Raw genomic sequence first — 27150 nt, forward strand, 5'->3', positions numbered from 1 at the left:
CACCCCCCCACCCATTCGCCTACCGACTACCCATCCACCCACCAGTCTGCCCACCCACCACCCACTCGCCCGCCCACCCATCCATGGCTGTACATATAATGTTAACAAATGGTGTGAAATGGGGATAACATCGGTGCCCATCAACAAGTTATTGTGAGATTTAAAATGAATCATGAGGCAGTAACATCACCCAACACGGGGCTCCATGGCAGAACAGAAGCTCAGTAAGTGGGGACTTGTCCTGGTTGATATCTGAACACCACAGCCACATTCCACAGCTCCAACTCTTCCCCAGCCAGACATCGAACACTCAGCCCCATTTTATTACCCAGAACTTGAGGAAGAGAAACACAGTGCAGGAATCTGGAGTGGGAGTGGGCAGAGCCAGGTGGACCAATGAGGAACAAGAGGCTTGGAAGGTTGAGAGCGGGGTGGGAGGGTGAGGGAGTTTCTGCTTGGGAGTGTCTCCCTTTAGAATGCTGCCGGAAGTCCGTCTCGGGGTGACCCCACCATCTCCTAGTGAAGGTCCACGTGAGAGTAGACGGGGAACAGGCTATAGGCTAGCCCTCCTCCGCTGGGACAGCTGGTCGACCCAAGCCCAGGCTAAGTCCGGCCACTCTGGGGCTGCATGGCGCTGATCCGGTTCTGCAGCCAGTCAACATAATCCTCTTGAGGCATGTGGATGATGTGTTCTCGCACAAACTGCAGGGCGAATACAGTAGCAGCTTCAGATCTGGTCTGAAAGCCAGACTCCTTGACCCCCTCCCTCCCACAAGATCCTGGAATATTTGTGATTATGGCTGGTGGTCCCACGATGCCTCCAACCATCCAGGCGTTCGTAGTGTGAAAATCACCTAACAACATACAGGTCACCTGGGGTCGCACTTAAACGCAGATTCTGAGGGTAGGTACAGTTTGGAGTCAGAGTGTCTAACAAGCACCCGGGGAGGTCCAGGCTGTTGGCCCGTGGGCCACAATTTTAGTGGCCAGGTGTAGAGGGCTCTGTGCTCTCATTACCAGTTATTTTATCCACTTGCCCAGTTATTTCTGTCTCTCCAAGGCCTCCAAGTTCCCAGGGGGCACCACTGACAGAGAATGTAATGTCCCCTGGAGTTGAACAACCAAGGTCATGTGGCTATCCCTTAGAGGATAAGCTCCCGGGAGGCGGAGCTCTTGGTCTTTTAGGTTGTGTTCCAGCACTTACACGGGGCCCTGGGGGCATCGTGAGGGGCGGGGATAGGGCAGGTACCTCCACAGCCACAGCGATGTCTGGGGAGCACAGTTCCCAGATTCTCAGGTCCTGAAGCACCTTCAGGAGGACGTGGGGCCTGATCCTCAGGTCCAGGTTTTCCCCGAACTTCTGCAGCTTTGCCAGGACCTTCTTGGCAGGGCGGAAATTCTTTAGATCTTCAGGGAGTTTGGACAGAAGATCAAAGTACCTTCGATTTCAAGGAGAGAGGGCCGGTTAGGGAGCTGCTGGGCACCTGGGTCCTCCGTCTCCTCTCTTCCTACTTCTCATGCGCTGTCTCCAGGGCAGCCTGGATCTCTCTCTGGGGGACCTCCTTCCACCCCAAGTGTAAGGGACCCAGCGGTCAGGCAAGTCTTTCATTTTTAAAGATAGAAAAAGCTGAAGCATGGTTTGTAGCTCATTAGAAAACAAATTAGAGACATGCTTCGAAGGGACGCAGTTATGATTTTTCTAGCAGGCAGGCAATGTGAAGGGCTTACCAGGAAGGAAGGGACATTGAGATTTTTGAAGCCTCACATTTGAGATTTAATCAGACCAGGGGGGACATGGACACATCTGTGGTTACTCTCCGGAACGCAGGAGGCTCTCACACACCAGATGGAGGAGGAGGAAGGGGAAGAGGAAGAGGAGAGGAGAAGGAAGAAGATGAAGGGGAAGAGGAGGAGGGGAGGAGGAAGAGGTGAGGGAAGAGGAGGAGGAGAAGGTGGAGGAGGGGGGGATAAAGATGGGGAGGAAGTGTGTGCATTGCCCATGTCTGTGTTTCCGTGGGTTTGGAGAGCTTCCAGAATGCTGGGAGGGCAGCCTGGCCATCCATGGTGAGAACCAGGCAGACGGTTCAGGTGTGATCAGCGGTGAAGGGGTCTCTTTTAAAAAAGAGGGGTGGTGGCATTTCTTGGAAGAAAAAAAAAAGTCCTCCCCTTCTATATATGTACCCATTGAGGGAATGTTTGAAGAAGAAATTGATCATCCACCCTACATTTTGGGGCTCCTCATACTGTTTTATATTTCACAATATATATTTATATATATTTATGTCTCGTCGTGAGCTCCTGTTCCACATTATTAAATCATGGATGGAATTCTGGGTACATTTTTCGACTTTCTCGTCTTACTCTTAGAGCTTGATTTACTCCCCCTGCCAGGATTAGGTTCATAAAATCAGAGTTCATCCGACTTGACTTCTGTGTTGCAGATGAGCACAGAGGCTGAGGTCAGACAAGGGTTTAAATCCTAACATTTCCTTGTTTGTCAAGTGCGACTTGATAGGCACCCTTCAGGGTGTGTGTGGGGAATAAAATACATGATGTATGGACGTTGCTTAGGGTGGTGTCTGCCACCCAAAAGTCACTCAATGCTGCCCTGGCCAGTTTGGCTCGGCAGTTAGAGGTCAGCCTGTGAACCAAAGAGTCGTGGGTTCGAATCCGGTCAAGGGCATGTACCTTGGTTGAGGTTTGGTCCCCAGCCCTGGTCGGGGTCATGCGGGAGGCAGCCAGTCGATGTGTCTCTCTCACATAGATGTTTCTCTCTTTCCCACTCTATCTGAACACAGATGGAACAAATATCCTTGGGTGAGGATTGGGAAAAAAAAATCACTCAATTCCTGTTGCTTCTTGTTGTACTTATTATCACCCCTGGGCACAGTGTCCCTAGGGCATGCCCACCTGCTTTTGTATCTTTAACGGGTTAAAATATTTGGGGAGTACAGTGATTAGTCCCATAGACCTCTGACTCTAGAAGTTTTCAGGTTGGTTTGCCTCATCTGTCACTCTCGGGGCTGGTGAGTTAGTCCTTATTTGCAAATCTGAATCAAACGAGATAAATATGGAGAACAGAGCTGGTTGGTTAGTCTGCTTCAGGGACAGAAGGGTTCTTGCTTGACTGTGCTCTGGGTATGGCCCGCTGGGGGGCCCGTTGCTGGCCAAGGACAGTTTTGGAGTGACGCCTCTCTGTCTCGCGGGCTCGTGGGATCACAGGTGGTTCTGTGACCACAGCCCTCCCTTTGCCCCCCCCCCCCCCCCCAGGACTGTCTCATCAGGGTATTTACCAGTGGTCTGCAATTTCTTCTGCGTCTCCTTTTACCATGGAGATTTTATGTCGCATTTTTGCTATGTCCTTTTGAAAATTCGAGACGAGGACAAAAGAATGGAACTTCTGGAGACCTCTCTCTTCTTGGCGTCTGCGTCACAGGTTGGGTGAGAAGGAGGAAGGAGAATCAGATCCCTGTCTCCTTCCGCCACCCTCGCGGCCCTTCGAGGTCTGGCTAAACACCTTTTCCTTCATGAGGTTCTTAGCCCTCCCAGCCATGGTTTGATTTACTCTCTGGCTTTGGCTACAACAGCTCTCTCCAAGGTCCTGAAACATTCGTTTCGTGCTAAATCCAGTAACTTTAAAAAAAACAACAACCCAAAACCTGCCTTCCTTTTCTCTCTACTTTTGATTGTATTCACACAGCTTTCTCATCTGTAAAATGAAGGATGACAATGGTGCCTAGTTCTCAGAGGTGAGGATTAAAAAATACAATGTGTTTAAAGTGCTGAACTAAGTGCCTGCCTGTTACACAGTGGGTGTTTCACCCAGGTTGGTTCCTCTCTTCTCCACTCCCCTCATCATTTTGTGTGTATGTCCTACCTCTTCAAGGAGACATTATAATATAAATATACCCATGCCATTCACCTATATGTGCATTTTGATGGCTTCCTATTTTATTCAGAATAAAGCCCCCTGAGTAACTTGCCCTCTAAGGCTCTGGGTTTAGCTTTATCCCTATCCTTCCCATCTCTTCTCTCCCAGAATTTTATGCTTTGGCTCACAAACAAAGCCTCCAAGATAAAGTTCAACCTCCACAGCTGGGCTAGTAAGACCTTCCATGATCTGACCCCGTCTATCTCTGATGACCTTGTAAGCAACCTAAGCCCCAGCTCCACCTGGCTACTGGCAGTTTCTGGCCAACTGTGCCCCTTCTGGCCTCTGGGACTTTGCTGTTCTTTTCCCTGGAGCTCCCTGCCCTCCTCCTTTCCCTGTGTGACTCTCTGGGTTTGAATCCCACCTTTACTGCTTAATGACTGGGTGACCTTTGACAAGAGACATTTCTGAGCCCACTTTTCTCGTCTTTAAAATGAGTCTAATAATAGTACCTACTCCATAGGATTGTTGTGAGGACTTAGTGATAAATAAGCACAGGGCTCCGACACCCTTGACTATTACACAGTAAGTGCCCTGGAAATATCACCTATTTTTATGAAGCTCCAATTGTTGATTCTTCCAGGAAGACCTTTCTGATTGCTGTTGCGGGGTAGGCAGGACATCCTCTCGCTTCGCCCCCTGCCCACTTTGCTGTTGGCCCTCATCACCCTGTATGCTAATTGCCTGTTTACTTTTCTGTCTCCCTAGCTAGACTGGGGGCTCCCAGAAGGTGGGGATGGGTCACCTCTGAACCCGTGGTTTGGAGCTGAGAGGGCAAAGGGTCACCGTGCAACCTATGTCGAGTGGATGAGTTCGCTTGGGTGAGCGGTCACTGCAGTTAAGGGGTAGGCTGGGAAGGGAGGCAGTTATTGGGTTGTCAGAATAGAAGTTTCCAGTGGCCTCCTGGTAATCTTAAAATTCAGTTCCAGGTTTTAATGAGGACACTGTGGCAGTGTGTTGTGCAGCTGTCCAGTCAGCCTTAGGACTCTGTAGGCACTCTGGAATGTCCAGCTGCCCTCTCACCCCCTCCCCCGACATCCTTCAGGGCTCAGCCTTAAAATCACCTCCTTAGGGAAGTCTTCCAGGATTACCTGACCTAAATTAGGTCCCATAGTTTCTCCTTCTCTCCTAACTCTGTCTTTTCCCTGTATAGCAGTGGTTATACTTTGTACCTTTGTTCTTATTAATTCAGTTATTTTATTTCTGCCTACATTTTCCAGGAGAGACAATGAGCCCTCTGAGGGCAGGGAACACCTCCTTCCCTTGCTGTAGCCTCGGCACCAGCGCCTGGCATTGGGGGGGCACGGAGGGGCACACAGTAGGTGCCAGATGAATGTCCTTGGAGTGAATGCATTGGCATGTGACCTTACTTCATGAGGATTTCCATCTTGTCCTGTAGACAGAAGCCAGCCTCCTGGGCCACGCTGTAGAACTTGGCCCTCAGGCTGGTACACATATGACTCAGGTTGTGGGTGAGGTCACGGTTGGTGCGGCTGCGGACACAGACAAGAAGGGAGTCGGGGGTGGGACCCAAGAGGCAGACCCCTGAGGCTGGCCTCTCTGGGCCCCAAGGTGCTTTGCAGTGGGGATTTCCACCCTCCCCTGGAGCCTCCCCCAGCATTCCCCTGGAAGGACAGATCCTCCCAACAACATCAGGCTGGTGGTGTCGGCCTTATTCAACGAGCCCACAGAGAGACATCTGGCCATTGGAGCCCGGCAGATGTCAAGGACCATGAGACGAAGATGGAATTTGGAGCTGGGAGATTCAGGTTCAAACTCCAGCGTCACACTTCCTGGCTGCGTGGGTCGGGCAGGACATTTCATTAGCCGAGTGTCAGCCTGCCTCTCTGCAGAAGGGGGTAGTGTTGCCGCCTCATCGGATGGCTTTGAAGAATAAGCAAGATAGTGAATACGGAATGCTTTGCCCAGGGCCCGGCACAGAGGACGAATTTGTTGCCATTGTCTGGGCTGTTGCTTGGCATTGGGACCATGAGTTCCTGGTCCTCCAGCTGCAGGGGATCTGGTCTGCACTGGGCTCTTTCCCTGGGAAGTCCCTGGTCCTCCAGCTGCAGGGGGCTGGTCTGCACTGGGCTATTTCCCTGGGAAGTCCCTGGTCCTCCAGCTGCAGGGGGCTGGTCTGCACTGGGCTCTTTCCCTGGGAAGTCCCTGGTCCTCCAGCTGCAGGGGGGCTGGTCTGCACTGGGCTCTTTCCCTGGGAAGTCCCTGGTCCTCCAGCTGCAGGGGGCTGGTCTGCACTGGGCTCTTTCCCTGGGAAGTCCCTGGTCCTCCAGCTGCAGGGGGCTGGTCTGCACTGGGCTCTTTCCCTGGGAAGTCCCTGGTCCTCCAGCTGCAGGGGGCTGGTCTGCACTGGGCTCTTTCCCTGGGAAGTCCCTGGTCCTCCAGCTGCAGGGGGCTGGTCTGCACTGGGCTCTTTCCCTGGGAAGTCCCTGGTCCTCCAGCTGCAGGGGGCTGGTCTGCACTGGGCTCTTTCCCTGGGAAGTCCCTGGTCCTCCAGCTGCAGGGGGCTGGTCTGCACTGGGCTATTTCCCTGGGAAGTCCCTGGTCCTCCAGCTGCAGGGGGCTGGTCTGCACTGGGCTCTTTCCCTGGGAAGTCCCTGGTCCTCCAGCTGCAGGGGGGCTGGTCTGCACTGGGCTCTTTCCCTGGAAGTCCCTGGTCCTCCAGCTGCAGGGGGCTGGTCTGCACTGGGCTATTTCCCTGGGAAGTCCCTGGTCCTCCAGCTGCAGGGGGCTGGTCTGCACTGGGCTCTTTCCCTGGGAAGTCCCTGGTCTTCCAGCTGCAGGGGGCTGGTCTGCACTGGGTTGTTTCCCTGGGAAGTCCCTGGTCCTCCAGTTGCAGGGGGGCTGGTCTGCACTGGGCTCTTTCCCTGGGAAGTCCCTGGTCCTCCAGCTGCAGGGGGCTGGTCTGCACTGGGCTATTTCCCTGGGATTCCCTGGTCCTCCAGCTGCAGGGGGCTGGTCTGCACTGGGCTCTTTCCCTGGGAAGTCCCTGGTCCTCCAGCTGCAGGGGGCTGGTCTGCACTGGGCTATTTCCCTGGGAAGTCCCTGGTCCTCCAGCTGCAGGGGGCTGGTCTGCACTGGGCTCTTTCCCTGGGAAGTCCCTGGTCCTCCAGCTGCAGGGGGCTGGTCTGCACTGGGCTATTTCCCTGGGAAGTCCCTGGTCCTCCAGCTGCAGGGGGCTGGTCTGCACTGGGCTCTTTCCCTGGGAAGTCCCTGGTCCTCCAGCTGCAGGGGGCTGGTCTGCACTGGGCTCTTTCCCTGGGAAGTCCCGGGTCCTCCAGCTGCAGGGGGCTGGTCTGCACTGGGCTCTTTCCCTGGGAAGTCCCTGGTCCTCCAGCTGCAGGGGGCTGGTCTGCACTGGGCTCTTTCCCTGGGAAGTCCCTGGTCCTCCAGCTGCAGGGGGCTGGTCTGCACTGGGCTATTTCCCTGGGAAGTCCCTGGTCTTTCAGCTGCAGGGGGCTGGTCTGCACTGGGCTATTTCCCTGGGAAGTCCCTGGTCCTCCAGCTGCAGGGGGCTGGTCTGCACTGGGCTCTTTCCCTGGGAAGTCCCTGGTCCTCCAGCTGCAGGGGGCTGGTCTGCACTGGGCTATTTCCCTGGGAAGTCCCTGGTCCTCCAGCTGCAGGGGGCTGGTCTGCACTGGGCTATTTCCCTGGGAAGTCCCTGGTCCTCCAGCTGCAGGGGGCTGGTCTGCACTGGGCTCTTTCCCTGGGAAGTCCCTGGTCCTCCAGCTGCAGGGGGCTGGTCTGCACTGGGCTATTTCCCTGGGAAGTCCCTGGTCCTCCAGCTGCAGGGGGCTGGTCTGCACTGGGCTATTTCCATGGGGAGAGATTGGGGGTGGTTGCCACAGCCCCTCTTGCACACCTGGCCTGCCTTCTGGACTTCTTCTGGACGGGTGGGCTGTGGCTTTCTCCACTTGTGCTGCTGGATTTGTCGCTGAAACACAGAGGGATGGTTTCAAGTTGCCTAGAGCCAGCTTTTCACACAAAATGCTCTTTCAGGGTCCCTTTGACACCTGCCAGCCCACAGAACTCAGTTAAAGGAGGTGGTTCCAATCAAAGCACCGCTCACAGACCTCGAAGTGTATTTTCCCCACCTCTTCGCCTTTGCTCCCCCCATGCCCCTCGTCGGGAGCATCCTTGCTTCTTCTTCCCCTACTCAGATCCTACAGTGTTTCACGGCCTGCAGCAGGTTCTGCGGGCTCCGACCCCTCTGGTCCAACGTTGACCTGCTGTCTGTGCCTTTCGGCAGGATGACATACTTTCTGGAGCCCAGTCTCTTTAGAATAAGGTGGGTCTGTCTACCTGGAGAATAAGTTCATCGTGGGCCCTTCTGCCGTCCTGTCTGCTTCATGAGCACTTAACCTGGGGCCGAGGGCAGACCTGGGGATGGTCAGTCCTCCTCGTCACGCTGTCTTGGTGTTCCTGACCCCGGACTGACTTTTCATTTCAGGAGTCTCTTCTCTAAATTGGACCCTTGAGCTGAACACCCATTTCACTTGGCTTTGGAGGCAGGCAGAGCTGGGTGCTGAGCCCAACCCTGGTCCGGGGGCAGGGGACTCTTCTCTGGGATGTCAGCGTCCTCCTCTGTGACCCTCGGCTCCTCATCCCGTTTGACCCCTTCTCACGTGGGGGCTGATTGACTTCTTCGAGTGGCTGCTTCTTCCCGTGACTGCCTGGCCGGGGTTTCTGGGCGGGGGGTGGTGGTGGTGGTGGTGGTGGTGGAAGACGCCCCCTTTCTCAAGCTCTCCCCTCCTCTATGCCTCGTCCCAGGTCCTTTTTAGTGACCCGGGCCCTCAGCACCAGGGTCCAGCACTTGCTCTCGCCCTGTCTCCCTGTGTTTCTTCCAAATGCCTCAGAAACAGACTCGCCTGCTTTACATGTGTGGTTCTAGGCTGAGGGCGAGACCTTTCCTCATCCTCAGGACACGTGGCCAACTCTTTACTTTCGGCCTGTGACTCTGGGGCTTCTCTGAGGAGGCAGGCTGGTGCTTGTCCCAGACCCCTCTCCATCGGACAGGCCCTGCCTTTTCCCAGACCCCTCTCCATCGGACAGGCCCTGCCTTTTCCCAGACCCCTCTCCATCCGACAGGTCCTGCCTTTTCCCAGACCCCTCTCCATCCGACAGGCCCTGCCTTTTCCCAGACCCCTCTCCATCGGACAGGCCCTGCCTTTTCCCAGACCCCTCTCCATCGGACAGGCCCTGCCTTTTCCCAGACCTCTCTCCATCGGACAGGCCCTGCCTTTTCCCAGACCTCTCTCCACCGGACAGGCCCTGCCTTTTCCCAGACCCCTCTCCATCGGACAGGCCCTGCCTTTTCCCAGACCTCTCTCCATCGGACAGGTCCTGCCTTTTCCCAGACCCCTCTCCACTGGACAGGTCCTGCCTTTTCCCAGACCCCTCTCCATCGGACAGGGCCTGCCTTTTCCCAGACCCCTCTCCATCGGACAGGTCCTGCCTTTTCTGCTTTTCCTAGAGGTTCATGGGACCGGACCTACAGTCTTAGGCCCGGCAGGCGATGGAGCAGATGCTCCCCCCCTCAGCTGGGAGGAAGAGCCCGGCACTAATACCCTGAAGGCCTTGTGCTGGATTCCAGCCAGCTGCCTCAACCCCTGCGGGTGAATTATTTGGGGGAATGTGCTGGCTTTGACCTTCCTCTTGTAGGTGGTGGTCTTTTCTAGGCTGGCCATGTGACTGGGGGGGGGGGGGGAGGTGAGGGAAGTAGTATGAGTAGCTATGATAAGCAAACACACAGAAATATAAACAACAAAGGTTCCCTTCGCTGGGCCCAGTCTCCCTTCCCGTCTCTCATTGAGTTTCAGCCATACCGACCTTTGCTCAGTGCCTCTAAGTTGCTTCCTGTCTCAGGCCCTTTGCACATACTATTTTTTCTGCGTGGAGCACTATTCCCCCCTTTCGCAGTCACAGGCTAGATCCTTCTTTTTTTTAATTTCAGGTCTCAGCTGAAATGTCAAACTCAGACCCTGGTACTCAACATTCTTCCAGCCGTCCACACTTGCGGAGGACTTCCCACAGGGCCGACTGTGGGGCATCGCCTGCTCAGGACACGACTGTCCTGTTAGACCAGTGGTTCTGGGTTTGAGGAGTCCGCGAATGGGGATAGAAAAAAAAGGTACACCTTTGTTTTAACTGGCCGTGAACAGGAACGGAAAGCACGGGTATTTGTACATCACTTGCAGTTGCGGGAGCTGTTTTGAAAAATCGTTTACACTCGACGCTAATCCGAAATCACGGTCGTTCCTGGAGCCGCCGGCGGAGTCTTGTTCCACGGTGCATTTGGAGACGCTCTGATTTACCGCATCGCAGACGAGGTTGTCATATCATAGTCTATCTCACTATAGATTTCTTTGTAAACCTTCGTAATTTATAGCTTGCATTCAACAGCATTTTTTTCCTGAAAGGATCTATAGGCTCCGTCTCACTGTCAAAGGGTTTTGGGCACACACAGGAAAAGGGGTGATGCCAGTCCAGACAGTGAGATTCATGAGGGCAGACTACGGTGGTCTTATCTGCTGCTGAATCCCCCCCAAACTAGCACAGTTCCTGGCACATAGCGGGTTCAGTGAATCCTTGAGATGAATGAATGATGAAAAGGGGGCTGATCTCCCCTCCCCCACTTTAACTCACCCCACAAAGAGGGAAGGACTATTTCTGTAACATTCTCCCTACTTTCTCCTCCACACTGGAGGGTGTCAACTGTGTGGCTGGTTAGTATGCAATTGTTGGGGAGCAGTGCCTGGGCACTCACCCCCCAGCCCCGGGAGTTAAGGGGCTTATTTCTAGTGAAGAAGACAAAAGCCGCCCTCCCGGCCCCACTCCCCAGGGTCTGCGGAGGCACATCTGTGCAATGGCCCCCGTGGCTGCGGGGTGCGTCCCGGCCCCCCGCTGTGGGCCCTAGGCCTCCCTACCTTGACTTGCGGGTGGTCTGCGAGTCTTTATAGGCAGATTCGCTCTTGGTTTGTCTCACCATGGACAAGGCACTGCAAAGCAAGATGAGTTTCTTAATAAGGTGCCCAACCTACGGTGCTCTGAGGTGGTCATTACTGTTTCTGGGAGGACAAAGAATTCTCTTGCTAGAGCCGGGCTCCTTAGACTCTTCTGGGCACAGGAATCACCTGAAGGGGTTGCTAAGGATGCAGATTCCTGGGCCAGGTTCCCGGGGACTTGGATACTTTAGGCCTGGAGTGGGGCCCCAGAAGCTGCATTTAAAACCACACACGTGCACACGCACACACACAGGCACATGCGCGTGCACACACACGTGCACACAGGCACACACACGCACACAGCACACACATGCACATGTCTAGTGCGCGCGTGCAGGGAGCACCGTTTGGAAACCAGGCTTCTCAGCTTGTTGTGAAGTAGTGCCCACGGCAAGTGCTCATTTAGAACCATGGTCTCCTCCGGAGGTTCTGATCCAGTGGGTCTGAGGTCAAGACCAGGCACTTGTAGGTTTCACGAGCACTGCAGCTGATTCCGATCATCGGGGACCTTGGAAGAGACTGCTAGAGGCACTGGAGGAAAGGTGGCCTTCCTAGCCGATGCTGCGGGCTGAATGCGCGCGTCCCCACCCCCACCCCAGTTCCTACGCTGAAATCCTACCCTGCAAGGTGATAGTTGCGAGGTAGGGCCTTTGGGAGGCGATGAGATCATGAGGGTGGAGACCTCATGACTGGAATTAGAGTCCTTCGTAAGGGACCCCAGAGAGCTCACGTGTCCTTCCCACCTGTGGAGTCACAGTGAGAAGACAGCGCTCTGGGGGGCAGAGGGCCCCAGCTGGACACCAGTCTGCCAGCACCTTGACCTGGGATCTCCAGCCTCCAGAACCGTGAGATACAATGTCTGTTGTCTATACACCCCCCGGTTCATGCTATTCTGTGACAGTGGCCCAAACGGACTGAGAGGACAGAGGGAGCTCTGGCCTCGAGGTCGGGGTTCCTAAAAAACCCAGAATTCTATGTCAGCCTTGGTGAGAGCAGATTTGACGTCTCAGGTGAGAAGGGAACCCGGATTCAAAGGTGAGGAGGGCGAAGGAACACCTGCGGCTTGTCCTGTCCCTGCAGCTCCCGGGGACCTTCGATACCCGCCACCGCAGTGAGAGACAGACGGGAGGTCTTCCTCCCGAGGAGAGGGGGAGGGGGGGATTGCAGCGGGTTCCTGCTCTGTAACCATGGTCACGTTATCATTAAGGCGAATGCAGAGGCCACGTGATGAGTTCTGTGAGAACCAGGTGCTTGCGTGGTTTTGTCCTCCACACCTGGGAGCCGGAGTCTCGTCCAGGTGCCGCGAGGACTGTGAGACACTGTGGGTGTGGAACGACAGTCCTGGCCACCACCACCACCGTGACCGCCGCTGCCGTTGGTCGCGTGCTCACCGCGCCGGGCGCATCCCGATCTGGGTCTATGTGGCTGAATGCTCAAAGCGGCTCATTGGCGCGGACGCTGCTCCGGTAACAGAGAGGAGAATACTCTGCCGGGGCAGTGTCTTTCCATTCTCCTCTGGCCCTTTGGGAGAGGCTGTGCCTGAGCCTCATTTTACAGCATTGGAATTAGGCCCAGAGAGGTGCACCCACTTGCCCAGCGTCACACAGCAATGAAACGATGAGCGTGGAGAGGAACCCTCACCTGTCTGCTTGCAAGGCCAGTGCTTTGGTGCGGCCCAGCCTCATAGAGGGGAAACGTGAGGCTGAGAGAAAGGCTGAGGGGCTTGTTCAGGAGCATCAGGATTCGAACCCACTGCAGTCCGGCTCCAAGGCCAGTGATCATGCTGTGCGTTCCTACGGGGGGAGGGGGGCGGCTTCTAGAGCCAATCATCATCATCCGGGTCTTTCTCGCATGCGGATGAGCCAGGCACCGCAGTCGGGGCCTTAGGGGCCCACGCTGTGTCTGTGTTGGCCGGCAAGGGCCACTCCCCGGAGCCCCGATGCGAACGGAGGCAGCGGCAGACACATCCGTCATTACCAGCAGAGGTGGAGGAGCTGGGCGCACGGTGTTCTGGAAATAACACCGGGTCACAGCTGGCATCTCAGTCGGCTGAAGGCGGTGAACCTCCTCTGGTGCGTGTTTATTTTTAGCATGTGATGTGCTTATTGGGTGGGCTCTGTGCTTGGGAAGGGAAGTCCAGCTCCAGCCACGCACTCCCTGGGGCTGCGAGAAGCCAGAGCTCCATGGACCAGGCTTCCCGGGAGGAGGACCCTCCGGGTTCAGGGCTGACACTCGGAGCCAGCCACATGGGTGGCGGGCTTGGAACTTCAAAGGAATCTTGTGGCTCCTGGCATAGGCACAAGAGTCCTTGAGGTGGCCGAGCAGACAGACTTATGCCTCTCCCCATGCGTTTAGGCTGCATTTCAGTTTTTGAAGATGCTGTGGTCCCTTTGAACTTGTTTGCATGTGTGTGCACACTGTAATGTTCTCCCTCGTCCCCCACGCCCACTGCTGCCAACTGGCTGGCTTGGAGCCTTCTCTGATGCCCGTATTTACCCAGGTCTGAGCTTCCCGGCCGGACAACCCCCTCTGTAATTAGTGCACAGCCATGCACACTTGTATTCACTAACAGAATAGACGGATGACCGGATAGAGAACGGTGTTTGGAATTAGATCTGGATTCAAGTCTCGCTCTTACCTTCATTAGCTGGGTGACCTCCCACAAGTTACTTCACCTCTCTGAGCCTCATTTCCTTATTTGTAAAATAAAGGCGCTGACCTGGAAGGGTGGTTGTAAGAACCGGGCAGCTGATACGCAGGAGAAAAGGTCATGGCTCAGTGTGGCAGAGAAAGTGCCCGCTAACCCAGCACCCGGAACCGCTGTTGTTCACGTTAGTTGTTCTGATGGCTCTCGTCTGCCCCCGAGTCAGGAGAACCTACCTGGGCGCTTTTTTCTGTACCCCGTTCTCGATCGTGACTGTCCTCCGGGCCTCCTCCCGGACCATCTCCAGGAGTTTCTGCAGATCTGGCGGGAACAGGAGAGGTCACTGTCTGGAGGGCCCAGCCCCAGCCTAGTGTCGCCTCTGCTTCTGAGCATTGGGGAGCTGGAGAGGGATGAGATCGGGGTCCAGGAGGGGTGACTCACAGTGTTTGAAGGGTAGGAGGTCTGACCGTGCCCCTCATTTGCTTGAAACCCTTCAGTGAGTCTCCATTTTCCTTTCGGGCGACATCTAAATCCCTCCCTGTGGCCTCCAAGGCCTCGCAGGACCTGGCTGGCTTCTTCCCTGTCTCATCCCACCCCCTACCCCCCTTCAGCTCGACTCTAGCTGGAGGGAACTGTTTCCATTTCCAAGAAGAAATCAGTGGTTCAGGAGACCCGCTCTGATTCCAAACTAGTCACCCACAGGCCGACTCTCGCTCTCAGATGTGTGCGATGTGATTCGATGCAGATGCAGCCTTTTGAAACGGGAAGGTTTCACCGACCCCAGCTTCCTGGGGAGACTTACATGGGTCTGATTCCTGCCGCAGGCCGGCTGCCCATGGGGGCCGACCACCCCTCCTTGCATTAGCTGACTTTTAGTGCATGCTTAATATTATTGCTCTTCGCAGCGTGTGGCGATATTTCTTTGCACCCCGACCCCCAGTCCCTCTGATTACGTGCATCATTCTCACATTGATTGGGGACAAGGGATGTTGCCCATGGAACTGGTTAAGGGGAGGTCAGACTGGAGTAGGGTCGGTGCTTAATCCAATATGACTGGTGACTTGATATAAGAGGGAGACACACGCACAGGGGGAAGGTGACCAGAGGATGAGGCGGAGATTTGGCGGATGACGTGTCTACACGCCAAGCCACCAAGGGGACATCCTTTCCTCCGGGTTTCAGAGGAAGCGTAGCCCTGCTGACACCTTGATGTGGGGATTCTAGCCTCTGGAAACGTGAGGTAGTACATTCCTGCTGCTGTACGCCCCCAGTTTGTGCCACATTGTCACGGCAGCCCTCGGAGGCTGCTACAGGGCACGCTCAGAAGTTACGAAGGGAACCGTATTTGGAGTCAGCCCTGTGTTCAAGGAAAGTGGGAGAGTGGACATTCCAAGAGTTTGACGTGGTACAGACGTGCAGGTGTCTGGCCCCGTGCTTGTAGTGTGGCGGTCTCCGTCAGTGTCTCAGCTAAACAAATGAATGACTAAGGACGAAAAAGAGGGATGGATTTGGCCGACTATGAGTTAGATTTGGGATGTCAACAAAGGAGGACAATGTCTGTGGAGATACTTTGTACCCTTTAGCAGGTGCCTGTAGTCAGCTCAGCTCTCAAAGCCATACGGGGAGGGTGAAGCCCAAGACTGGGAGCTTCAGGGTTGGCAGAAGGATTGACCTCAGCTTTGGTTCCTGGGGAATCCCCTTGCCATGGACTTGGGGGCGGGGATCGCCACGCCCTCTCTGCTGATTTGCATCTACAAAGACGTCGTTATTCACCGGGTTCTGGAAACAGAAACCCCAGTCAAATAGTGTGTCTCTCAGAACAGGACTCAGGGATTCAGAATCAATTTGAGGAGGTTTTAGAAGGCAACGGAAGTCTGAGAAATTACTCTGCTTTTGTCAGAGCTGTGACGGATGGGGTGGAGGGTGAAGTATAAACAGAGAAGGGTGAGGAGACCGGTGGAGGAAGACTTGCTCTGTGGGATGCGGGTCTCCAGTGGGAACGTGTCTCCTGGCCCTGGTGGTGCATCTACTGTGTGTCAGGCTGAAGGGAATGAGGCATTGTTCTGGGACTCCAGAGACCTCGCGTTTCTTTTCTCTTTCCTCCTTCGTAATGAAAATAAATAAACAATAGTGTGTGTGTGTGTCTGTGCACATGCATGTATTTGTGTGTCTGTGCATATGCATGTATTCGTCTGTGCACACATGCATGTATTTGTGTGTGTCCGTGCACATGCATGTATTTGTGTGTGTGTCTGTGCGCACGTGCGCGCGTGTGTGTGCGTGTGTGTTTAAGTATCTGCTAGCCCGGTTTCCCGGGATACTTTGACGCTAGGCATGGCCCTGAGGACTGAATTCTGGGCAATGAGATTTTAGAAGTGTCGTATGGAGCTTCTGAAAAGGCAGAAACCACGGGGAAAGTGTGCTCTAGAGTGAGGATCGCAGGGTCATACAACTTCCGTGTATAAGACGTTCAGAAGAGGCAAAGCCTTGGGGACAGAAAGTAGATTTGTGGTGGGGGGAGGGGATAGCAAGGGAGAGGGCCTGACACTGGATATAAGGTTTGCTTTTGGGTTGATCAAATGTTCTAAAATTAGATTGTGGTTACCCAGCTCTGTAAATTTACTATAACCCATTGAATTGCACACATAAAATGAGTGAATTTTATGGTATGTAAATTATACCTCAACATCTGTTAAAATAGACAGTGAATTTCAAAACTTAGCATGAAAAAATATAAAATATCTTGCCCTGGCAGGTTTGGCTCAGTGGTTAGAGTGTCGGCCTATGGTCCAGAGAGACCCGGGTTTGGTTCCTGCTAAGGGCACGTACCTCGGTTGCAGTTTGTTCCCGGCCCTGGTTGAGGTCATGTGGGTGGCAGCCAGTTGATGTGTCTCTCTCACATCGATGTCTCTCTCTCTCTCTCTTTCCCTCTCTCCCTCTCGCTCTATCTGAAGATGAATGCAGAAATGTCCTCGGGTGAGGATAAAAATAAAATACCTCATTAATAATTTTTATAATTATATATATAATTTTGATTACAGGTTGAAATGATAATGTTTTGTATAAATTGGCCTAAATACAATATATTACTAACATCGTAAACAGAGAAGTTGATGACCATTGGCTGCCTCCCAAGGGGAAATAGCTCAGAGTAACCCAGGTTATGGGGTATATTTCTGAGCTCCACCGGAGTAAAGCAGAGGGGTCCAAGGAACTAGAACAGGGCTAGGGGACCCCCATGTCTCTTTTTATTGGGTGGGGGCAGGAGTGAGTGGGGGGTGTTCTCCATGTCTGGCTTCAAGGCAAAGCGTCAGGGCAGATTGGTCAGATCTCAGGCAGGACTTACGGATGTGGAGAGGCTCTTCATCAGGCTTGGTTGAAGACGACTCATTGTCCTCGATGTCCTTGCTGCTCGTTGCCTGGACGGTGGAGCTGGGGGGCTCGTCAGAGCCGGGGTTCGTGGAGATCATGCTGCTCTGCGGAGAGGACCCCCCGCTGGTCCGGGACAGGCTGAGCGTGGAGCCTCTCCGGCTAGGTTTGCGGGTGGTCACGCGCAGTGTAGGAATTTTGAATTTCTTGGACTGGAGGGAAGAGAGAAGAAAGAGGGATTTTAGAAAGAAGGAAGGAAGGACAGAAGGAGGAAGAGAAAGAAGAAGGAGGGTGGAAAGAAGGAAGAAAGGGAGGGAGGAAGAGAGAAGAAGAAAGGCAGGGAGGGAGGGAGGAAGGAAGAAAGGGAGGAAGGAAAAGAGGGAGAGAAGGAAGGCAGGGAGGGAGGGAGGGAGGGAGAGAAGGAAGGGAGGGAGAGAAGGAAGGGAGAGAGGAAGGAAGGGAGGCAGGGAGGGAGGAAGGGAGGGAGGAAGGGAGGGAGGGAGGAAGAAAGACTAAGTGAAAACCTCGCCCTGTGTGTAAGCTCCTTTGGCTCTTCCCAAACACGATGAGATACATTATCGTCAGTCTGAAGGGATCTTCTGTCGCAAACTGAGATAATGGAAACGTGTGTATTGGAAGCAGACGTGGCGGGAGGTTCTATTCCCTGAGTTCCAGGGCCACCCAGGCAGTCACCCCGGGGAGCAGACCTTACTCCAGCGATGCTGCCATGGCCTGGAACCGATTTTGACTTTTCTTTTGTAATAATCATTGGAATTGATTTTAACCCGTGGCTAATTTCTACATGTTGGTTTTGATCTCCAACTGCATGTATCAATTCTCATTCACCAAGGTGATGCCTGGGCCTCCGGAATGAAGGTCTGTGTTAATGTGGTTTTTCCAAAGAACACGGACGGAAAACATTCGAAGCCTGCCACTCGTGAGGTGGAGGAGGGGGAGCGGGTGTGTCTGGTGCGCTGGCACTCACGGGGGGGGGGGGGGGCACGCCCGTGGCTGCGATGGGCAGGAAGGTCTAGATGGCACGTCCTAAAGCTCTGGGTGGGTAGGAAAGTCCTGTGAGGGGGATGTAGACTTTTGGAAGGAAAGGAGTCAGAGAGGTCTGGTTACACGTGTGTGTGTGTGTTTGTATGAGTGTGTGTGTATGTGTGTGTGTTTGTGTATGTGTGTGTATGAGTGTGTGTTTGTGTATGAGTGTGTGTATATGAGTGTGTGTATGTGTGTTTGTGTATGTGTGTTTGTGTATGTGTGTGTATGTGTGTGTATGTGTGTGTTTGTGTATGTGTGTATATTAGTGTGTGTATGTGTGTGTGAGTGTGTGAGTGTGTGTGTTTGTGTATGTTTGTGTATGTGTGTATGAGTGTGTATTTGTGTATGAGTGTGTGTGTGTTTGTGTATGTGTGTGTATGTGTGTGTTTGTGTATGTGTGTATATTAGTGTGTGTATGTGTGTGTGAGTGTGTGTTTGTGTATGTTTGTGTGTGTGTATGAGTGTGTATTTGTGTATGAGTGTGTGTGTTTGTGTATGTGTGTGTATGAGTGTGTTTGTGTATGTGTGTGTATGAGTGTGTGTTTGTGTATGTGTGTGTGTGAGTGTGTGTGTTTGTGTATGTGTGTATGTGTGTATGAGTGTATGTTTGTGTATGTGTGTATGAGTGTGTATTTGTGTATGAGTGTGTGTGTGTTTGTGTATGTGTGTGTGTGTTTGTGTATGTGTGTATGTGTGTATGAGTGTATGTTTGTGTATGTGTGTATGAGTGTGTATTTGTGTATGAGTGTGTGTGTGTTTGTGTATGTGTGTGTATGAGTGTGTTTGTGTATGTGTGTGTATGAGTGTGTTTGTGTATGTGTGTGTGTGAGTGTGTGTGTTTGTGTATGTGTGTATGAGTGTATGTTTGTGTATGTGTGTATGAGTGTGTATTTGTGTATGAGTGTGTGTGTGTTTGTGTATGTGTGTGTGTGTTTGTGTGTGAGTTCCTGACTCTAGAAACCAGGCGCTTTAGACCAAGGTCATTTTTGCAGGCTGGACGGACGGTGTCGTGGGGCAGCCTGGACTCCTGCAGCGAGCACAGGACACGGGTCCACGGGGACCTTGAGCGAGTGGCTCTGCCTTGCCTCAGTGTCCTCATCTATAAAACAAAGAGGAGGGGCTGGGATGATCTGAGAAGAGCTTTTCATATCCAGAGTTCGGCATGCGTCTTCCTTGGGCTAGGAATTCATTTTGTGCTTCTGAGGTTGACATTAATTAAAATTCAATTAACAGCCTCAGTCAGGAAGCACAAAGCGAAGGGCTGACACTTCTGATTAATTGAGAGTGGCAGAGAAGTAAAAGGGGAGGGGGGATGTGACAGGCATTTCAGCATCTCCCTTGCCCTTATTGAGCTGACTCCCCCGAAGTGACTAAATCCCCAATGCCTCTTGTCTATTTCTTTTCTTTTTTCACTCAAGAGCTGTGCTGACCAGCTGCTCTATTCCACCTCAGCAGGGACCACAGTGATTCCTCATAATTTCCAAGAAGTTGGAGTTCCAAATGGATGGTCCAGGGGGAAATGTGTTTAGCTGCCCAGAATTTTACAAATTGAGGGGATCTCTATATCAACACAGGGGCTGTTGTTTTCTCTTGAAAATGATAAGCCCTGGGCTCCCATTCTCACATGGAGAAATGAGCTAATGCTGAGCAGAGGTTCTTCCCTTTGGCCCTATGGGAGGATCCCTGTTCGCCACAGACCTCACCACTCCCTATTGCCTTACTCAGCCTGGCCTTTTCAATGTGCTCAGTGTGCCAGGCTCTTATGCACACTGCCTTGGCACCGCCAAGCTCTACACATACTGAAGCCTAACACTTGCTGTGTGAGTTGATTAGAGTCTCTCGGTCACAGTGCTTGTTTTATAGGCGGAGAAACGGAGGTCAGGAGAGATGAAAGGGCTTGTTCAGTGCCACACGGCGGACGGCAGTGCGGAGGCTGAGCCGGGTCTCCTGACTCCTGATGCAGTGCTCCCCCACCCTCAGAGTGGACCGAGTTGCCACCCAGAGTGTGACCCACAGCCTTGCCTGGGGGGATTCAATTTTGTGGGAGTTCGAATGTGGTGACTCCCTCTCCCCTCCTCCAATCCCCACTGCGTATGTTCCTGAAGGACATTTCTTAAAGGATTGCTGCTCTTGCTGCTTTTTCTGTGCATCTCCGGAGGCGGGTGCACACGATGTCTCCATAGCAACTTTCTGTGATAAAAACCGGCGCCCTGACTTCTCAGAGCTATGAGCACCCCGATGTAAGAGCAAGGAATTGCTGACACTCTCCACGAGGGGCAATTAGAGTCGTGACACCGCGGAGAACATGCATTTGAAGCCGTGGTGTTTCCCAAAAAGTGTTTCCTAAACAGACCAGGATCGACTCCTGGCTCTGCCATCACCCAGCTGTGTGACCTCATGCAAGTCACTTAACCTCCCTGAGCCCCAACTCCTCTCCCATCTGGGAATGAGAATAGTGCCTCGTGGGATTATTAAGAGGACAGACTAGTGTCCCGAGCACAGAACCTGGTCCACTGCAATTGCGTTAAGAAGTGGCTTCTATAAGTGATAAAACCACGGTAATGCTCAGCACTTGCACATGTTCAAGGTGAGTTTGCGTATTGTCTCCTGGGATCCTTGACTGATGCTGTGAAGAGGACAGGCGACATTGGACCCATTGTGGGTAGAAGGGTAGTCAGCAAACACACCAGCCTGCATGCTCTCTCAGCCACCTTTACGGAGCTGTCGTCATCGTTATTATTATTATTATTATTATTTTGGTGCTTTGTTGAGTAGATGAATTTGGGAGATTTTGGGTTAAGAATAGTTTTGGGTGAAGAGAATAGACCTCTTGATGTTCTCTTAATAAACAGGTTGTAGTCTGTAGAAAGCCCTGTCGAATTACTCACTTATTACTGTGTCAGAGAGAGAGAGAGAGAGAGAGAGAGAGAGAGAGAGACATGTGGGGGAGGAGACTGTTATTGATTGAGAACAGAGTCAGGTGAGTCGGTTCCCTTCTGGTGACATCCTAGTAAGCAGCGCCTCAACCCCCCCCCCCCCATTCTCTGTGCAGTGGTGTCCAGTTAAATGTCATTTCTCCTCTGATCCCCGGATAACTACCCAAGAGCATGTGGTTCTGACTGGCCTGCGCTCCGAGAGCCGACTGGGAAAGAGAAAGTCCCGAGAGAGAAGACTGGCGAGAAGGCCTCCAGCACAGGCCGGGGCTGGTCGCCAGGTGTCCGCGGCGCGGGCCGGCTCTTACCTTCGACGTGGTGACGAAGTGCTCCCACCTCTGCTCCATGAACTTGTCCTTAGTGATTTTTTTTATTGTGCTCTTGCTTCCGCCTGGGTCCCTGAGTGAGAAACAGCTTCGTGAGTCCTCCGTTGGCAGAGTCTCGGTTGATTACAAGTCCTTTTAAGAAATGCAATCAACAGACGAGGGATGGTGGCTGGTCTCCGTTCTGATTTTTCCCCTCCACCCTGTACTTGTGCAGGAGTGGGAGGGACGGTTCTCCATAGCTGGGTCTTGCGAGTGAAAATCGAGGTGAGAGAGACCAGCGCTTACTGGGGGTGGGGAGTGGGGGTCGGGCTATATTTGCATGCACCCTACACCTGCCTGGGTTTTGGGCTGGGGCCCTCCCAGAGGCTCCAGGGCAGGTGTGTGCTTGCTCCTGGGGGTGAAGTGAAAAGCATGTTCATGTCTGAATCTCTGCCCACTGTAATGTCCGAGGGTCCCCCTGTCTGACATTTCTAAGTAACACACCGAGAGAATTACTGGGTGTGGCTGGGGGCAGCTTGAGGGTGGGTTTGGAGTTTATTGAGCAAAAGTTCTGTACAATGTTATCTGCAAGATCTCCTGTGCATTCTTGCTCAGTCATGGTAACAAAACCTGGTGATACAGGTTTTGTTGCCTCTCTTACAGAATGAGAAAACAGACTCGAGGAGGGGGCTTACGTCACTGTTACCATGATGTATGTTTGCAATGAATCCAATGACCCTGGCTTGCCTGGGTCACTCAGGACCCTGTACTTAGCTTTTTGTGTTATAATTTTGTATTCTGTTTCTTAAAGCACTCCCCTCCCCCAGTTAAATAAACGTAAGGTCTCCCATAACCTGGACCCTCCCCTCGTGGGTTGGGAATGTTCTGGGTTTGAGACTGAAGCCCCAGCAGGCTCTGTTGGTGACATGCCCACCATTCCTTATCTGAAGCCCATGGGACCAAGTGTGGGACCAAACTCAGAATCTTGACATCTTGGAAAGGGCTAAACTGTGCATGTCACATGCTGATATCATCCCTCCAGTGGGGTCTGAGGCAGCATGCTGTAATCACACACCATGATATTTCTGCAATGATATGTGTGAATATAGGTAACAAATAAAGATAAAGACTACAAGTTGCCTCAGGTTGAGTTTTACCATCAAATCAATTGGGTTTATCTCAGATTTTGCTGCCAAATGAGTTTTGGGGAAACTAAGTCTTCAGACCCTTTTGGATTTTGGACGTGTGGCTATGTAGTGGTGGATCTCTGATGAGCAAGCAGAAGACTCTGCCTGTGCTTTCTCAACTACTGTACCTATCTGTCGGTTGGTTGATTGATTGATCTGTTGATCTCTTTCCTCCCTGTATCTATCCATCCATCCATTCAATCCATCCATCCATCCAACCCATCTATCTATCCAATGCATCTAATCCATCTATCCATCCATCCATCCATCCATCCATCCATCCATCCATCCATCTATCTATTCCATCCATCCCTCCATCCATTCCATCCATCCATCCATCCATCCATCCATCCATTCCATCCATCCCTCCATCCATTCCATCCATCCAATCCATTCCATCCATCCATCCATCCATCCATCCATCCATCCAATCATCCAATCCAATCCAGCCATCCAATCTATCCACCCAACCCATTCAATCCATCCATCCATCCAATCCATCCAATCATCCAGTCCATCCATTCATCCAATCTAACCATCCAATCCATTCTTTCAATCCATCCATCCATTCATCCATCCATCCATCTATCCAATCCAATCCAATCCAATCCAATCCAATCCAATCCAATCCAATCCAATCCAATCCATCTACCCACCCACCCATCTCTTTCTTTATCCCCTTTTACTCTGCAGAAAGGAGTTTAGATGGCTGGGATCCTTTCTATCATTTGGCTCGCTGTCACCTAGCATAGATGAGGGACTTGAGGGAAAGAGATGGCCAGACCAGTTTGATGAGGGGAAGCGCTGATGGGGGCCTAGACTTATCAGGGGCTGCAGTGCTGCCAGTGTTAGGGCGAGATGCTCAGACACAGGGGGCAAAGGTGATCAAGACCAACCTTACTTAAGACTGGTTTCTCATAGCATGGGCATCTGAGTAGCAGAACCAAAGGCCTTGACCAGCCCAAATGGGGAGGGGTGTGTGCCCTTCACCGGCAGAGCCTTGCTGAGCACCTACCAGCTCACAGCAGCAATGCAAACAAATGCGCGCAGATACCAACGTGGCAGTCAGGCTGGGGAGGGTGGGGTGAGATGTGCCCGCAAGCTTTTTGTAAGACTTTATGTTTGATTACACAATACAAAGCCCCCTGAATAATTAACAGTGAAGCTCATTTAACGTCGGTTCTGCCTGCCTCTCCCCCGAGTAATCAAATTAGGGAATATTTAAAATCCAGCCAGAGGAAAGAGCAGCAATACTTCAGTCCTATAAACAACATTTAAACTAGCAGCACTTTTGAAGTCTGATTGAAGGCTCACCGACTGGAAGCTGTAGCGCTTTCTCTTTGGAGCGTTTCTTTCAAGACTCCAGGGCTTTTTGCTCTTCCCCTTTGCCAGCACAGCCCCTGCTGTGCCTCTAGCCTTCTTCTTCAAGTTCAAAAGCAACCCCTTCCCCTTGTAAAATTAAATCTGGTCCAAGCCAAGCTTTCAAATTCTCAAACACGCGGGCCCGATCGGGAAGATGGAGGTTTTCTGTTAACACTGACTTCCAGGATGACCCGAAATCTATTAGAACTGTAGGCAGCCGACTCAACGAGCTGAGCATGCAGCAGGCTTCCCAGAGATCTTAAAAAGCCGTGTGCCCGTGTGTCTGCAAAGCCGCTGAGAAGAAAGGCCTGGTTGGACAGAACCCGTCTCTCTGTTTCATTTTCAGTGGCAAGTAAACCGAAAGGGAAGATCAATAGGCGGGGAGGAAAGGAAATAAACCACCCGAGCTTTGTCATCCGCAGTGGGCTGACTACCCACCTTTCGGAGAGGGGCAAAGCAGATGGTGCCCCTTCCCACAGCTGGGTGGGTTGCTCATTAGTGCGGGTCACCAAAGAGTCCCAGGTCTCCTTGTAGTCAGGTGTAGCACCGCGACTTGCTTTGCTAAAAAATGCATGAGTGAAAGTAACATGTGCACTTGGGGTGCCGGTCCTCAGGCAGGGCCCCTTTTCTGCTGCGTGGATGGTGGAAGCTGGTGTGGAGATGGCGCTCCTACCCACCCGGGTCCTTGGATGACTCGAATGAGCAGAGAGCCTCATGTTGATGGTATGTAGGGTGAGCAAGACATACACCTGTGTTGTATGCAGCCACCGAGATTTTGGGGTTGTTCATTGTGGCAGCTTAACCCAGTTTACCTAATTGATGCCCCTGATGTACTGTCCGTGACCTTAGACAGGTTGCTCTGAGCATCAGGACCAGGAGAGCGGTGTGTCTTGGTGGTTTAAGAATCAGGCACACTAGCCCTTTGAGGCCGGCCGCCCGTCCCTACTGCTCCTCAGACAGTGGGGTGCTGGCTCTCCCTGGCTCACAAGATCTGAACGTGTGCATTTCTTCCTACCTGCAAGTTCAATGACATTACGTTGCTAAACCCAGAATCAGCCACAGCAAGACCATGTCCACCACAGGCATTGGCGTGACTGTAAATCGTGGCTTCTCTTGCTGAGAGAACTGGTTATTAACCGTGTACCCGCGTACACTGTCCCCTAGCCAAAATCACCATCAGGAGCAAATGGGTGACTAGAAAAAAACAATTTCCAACAAGAGCTCGACTTCTTTTGGGAATCTTTGCTGTCAGGTCTGGCTGAGCTTCTGTCCTGAGAAGCCATAGTAGGACCTCATAAATCTCAGTGTGACCACAGGGAACGATTTTTCGGTCACTTTCTGGGTGCGTTGCTAAAACCAGTCAAAGGAGATAAAGATGGTCCTTTCTGTCTTCTCGGCCCAAATTCTGCATGGTGTCCTTGCCTCAGTTTGGGAGACCGCGTGCCCCAACATCAGAGGCAGAACGCTGTCCTGGTAGCTTGCTCGGGTAGATGAGGTGCCTTTGGAAGACCATCGGCTGAGGGCCCTTTCGCTTGGACTCTGAGCAATCAGCAGTGAAAAATATCAGTTGTTGCTTTGACCTGGAAATTTGATTTCTCAGAATCTAGCCAACAGAAATAGGTCCCACTGGGCTTGACCTGTACGTACGAAGATGCTCTGTGCAGTCCTACTTGAAAGGCAAAAATCTGAGCGCCATCAATAGAGAAATGGGGATCTGAATTATGGCCCATCCATACCGTAGAATACAAGTATTCGCTGAAAGGAATGTGGAAAGTGTTTTAAAATGTGAAAACTTTGTATACACCACCATGGAGAGATGTCTGTAAGACATTGTCAAAGGGGGGGAATCATGGCGAGACCGGTATGTGTAATATGATCCCGTTTCCGTACGACGTTTGCGTGTCTGTATGTATTTATAAGGGGAAGGCCTTACAAGGACTCACCTCAGACCTTCCGAAGGAAGTTCCTCTAAGGGAGGGGAATGGATTGGGGATGAGGGTGGGGGGATGAAGCTTTCATACTTTGCATCACTTCTGAATTTTTGGAAAAATTTTAATAGGAATCAATTGTATGCACTTATTACTTGAGCCATTTTGTTTTTAAAAGAAAACCTTGTGGGAATTGTTTTTTGGGTGTGGTTTTCAAACAAATTCTGTGCGCTGCAAAGATATTTTGGAAATAACCAGGGTGCCTTGGTGGGAGTGGGAGTAGTCCCAGGTCGCCCCGCCCCCCTCCCAGCCCCTCCTGTTTCATGTAGAAGCTCCATTTTGAAAAATTTGTTTTACATTAGTGGGCTTTTCATTTCTTTTAAAAAAGGATTTCTGCTGCTTAAGAAAAAAAAAAAAAAAAAAAGGTTATAAACCACTGCATCAAAGAAAACAACAGTGTTAAATGTATCCCAACCAAGAACATGGGATCACTTGGAATTATCGGTCTATCACTCGATGCATGATTTGTATTTCTGGTTGCATCTGAGGTTAATTCTGGGCTCTGGTGCAAGAGATGAGCAGGGTGTGGGGAGGGGGTGGGGATTTATATATAAATAAATCCAAAAAGACCTTGAGAGAAAGGAGAAATATAAGGACAAAGGGAAAGGAAAGAGTAAAAGGGAGGGAAAGAAAGAAGAGAAAATGAAAAAATACTGTTTGGGAGACATGGTCCAAGAGGAGAAGTCTGGCTGTGCACCCAGCGGTGTGTCTGTCTCACTGGCCAATGCCTGTGGTGTAAATACTCCCACTGCAACGCATTGATTTTAAGCTCCCAGTGTGACGTCACCAAATGTGGGCTCCAGCTCACCCCCGTTTGGATCTCCCAGAGCACCTGGGAAAGAAAACTCTTAAAGCAACCCACCCACCCAAAACAGCAAACGCAGGGGAAGAACAAATAGGTGTTTCCTCCCCCGCTGCCCAGTCTGTTGCTGGTGACCGCAGGTGGAAGGGCTGAGACCTACTTTGGATTCCAGCAGGTGATCAAGGGCTTCATGGTGTGGTGGGTGTGGTCAATAGTCAGGGCCTCCAGAAGCCAGTGGAGGGCACAGAGCTGGCGGAAGAGGGGTTCCCTGCAGAGACAGAAAGAGGGAACACAGGGATCCTGTCAGAATAACACACTTCAGAGTCGTGGCAACAGAGACAGAAGTTGTGCTCCCAGTTAGAGACGTTGTTCCTCTCTAGACAAGCTTCAGCTGCCTGTTGGACTGTCCCTGAACAAATAAATCTCTCTAGAAGCCAATCATAATATCTATCAGAGGAAGGTAGGAGGGAAGTGGACAGTCAGGTGTCTAAAGCTGGAATACTAGGGAGGGTAGGGATATGTCCAATACATGGTGGTGGTGGTGGTGATGGTGGTTATGATGA

The 27150-nt window shown here is 52.2% G+C and overlaps 1 protein-coding gene across 1 annotated transcript in view; it reads right to left on the bottom strand.

Annotated features, from left to right (window-relative positions):
• Positions 1-603: 603 nt before the first annotated feature.
• CCDC60 (coiled-coil domain containing 60) overlaps positions 604-27150 on the bottom strand; it is a 126979-nt gene continuing 100432 nt past the window's right edge. Inside the window, exons 5-14 of the mRNA XM_036277291.1 lie at positions 26748-26855; positions 21252-21342; positions 16944-17178; positions 13834-13918; positions 10876-10947; positions 7821-7883; positions 5302-5424; positions 3294-3425; positions 1250-1439; positions 604-702 (exon numbers count right to left, since the gene is read on the bottom strand). Coding sequence (XP_036133184.1) covers positions 604-702; positions 1250-1439; positions 3294-3425; positions 5302-5424; positions 7821-7883; positions 10876-10947; positions 13834-13918; positions 16944-17178; positions 21252-21342; positions 26748-26855 — 1198 coding nt within the window. The remainder of the gene's footprint in view (positions 703-1249; positions 1440-3293; positions 3426-5301; positions 5425-7820; positions 7884-10875; positions 10948-13833; positions 13919-16943; positions 17179-21251; positions 21343-26747; positions 26856-27150) is intronic.

The sequence above is a fragment of the Molossus molossus genome, unplaced genomic scaffold, assembly GCF_014108415.1.
Source record: "Molossus molossus isolate mMolMol1 unplaced genomic scaffold, mMolMol1.p scaffold_m16_p_22, whole genome shotgun sequence".
Taxonomy (NCBI): Eukaryota; Metazoa; Chordata; class Mammalia; order Chiroptera; family Molossidae; genus Molossus; species Molossus molossus.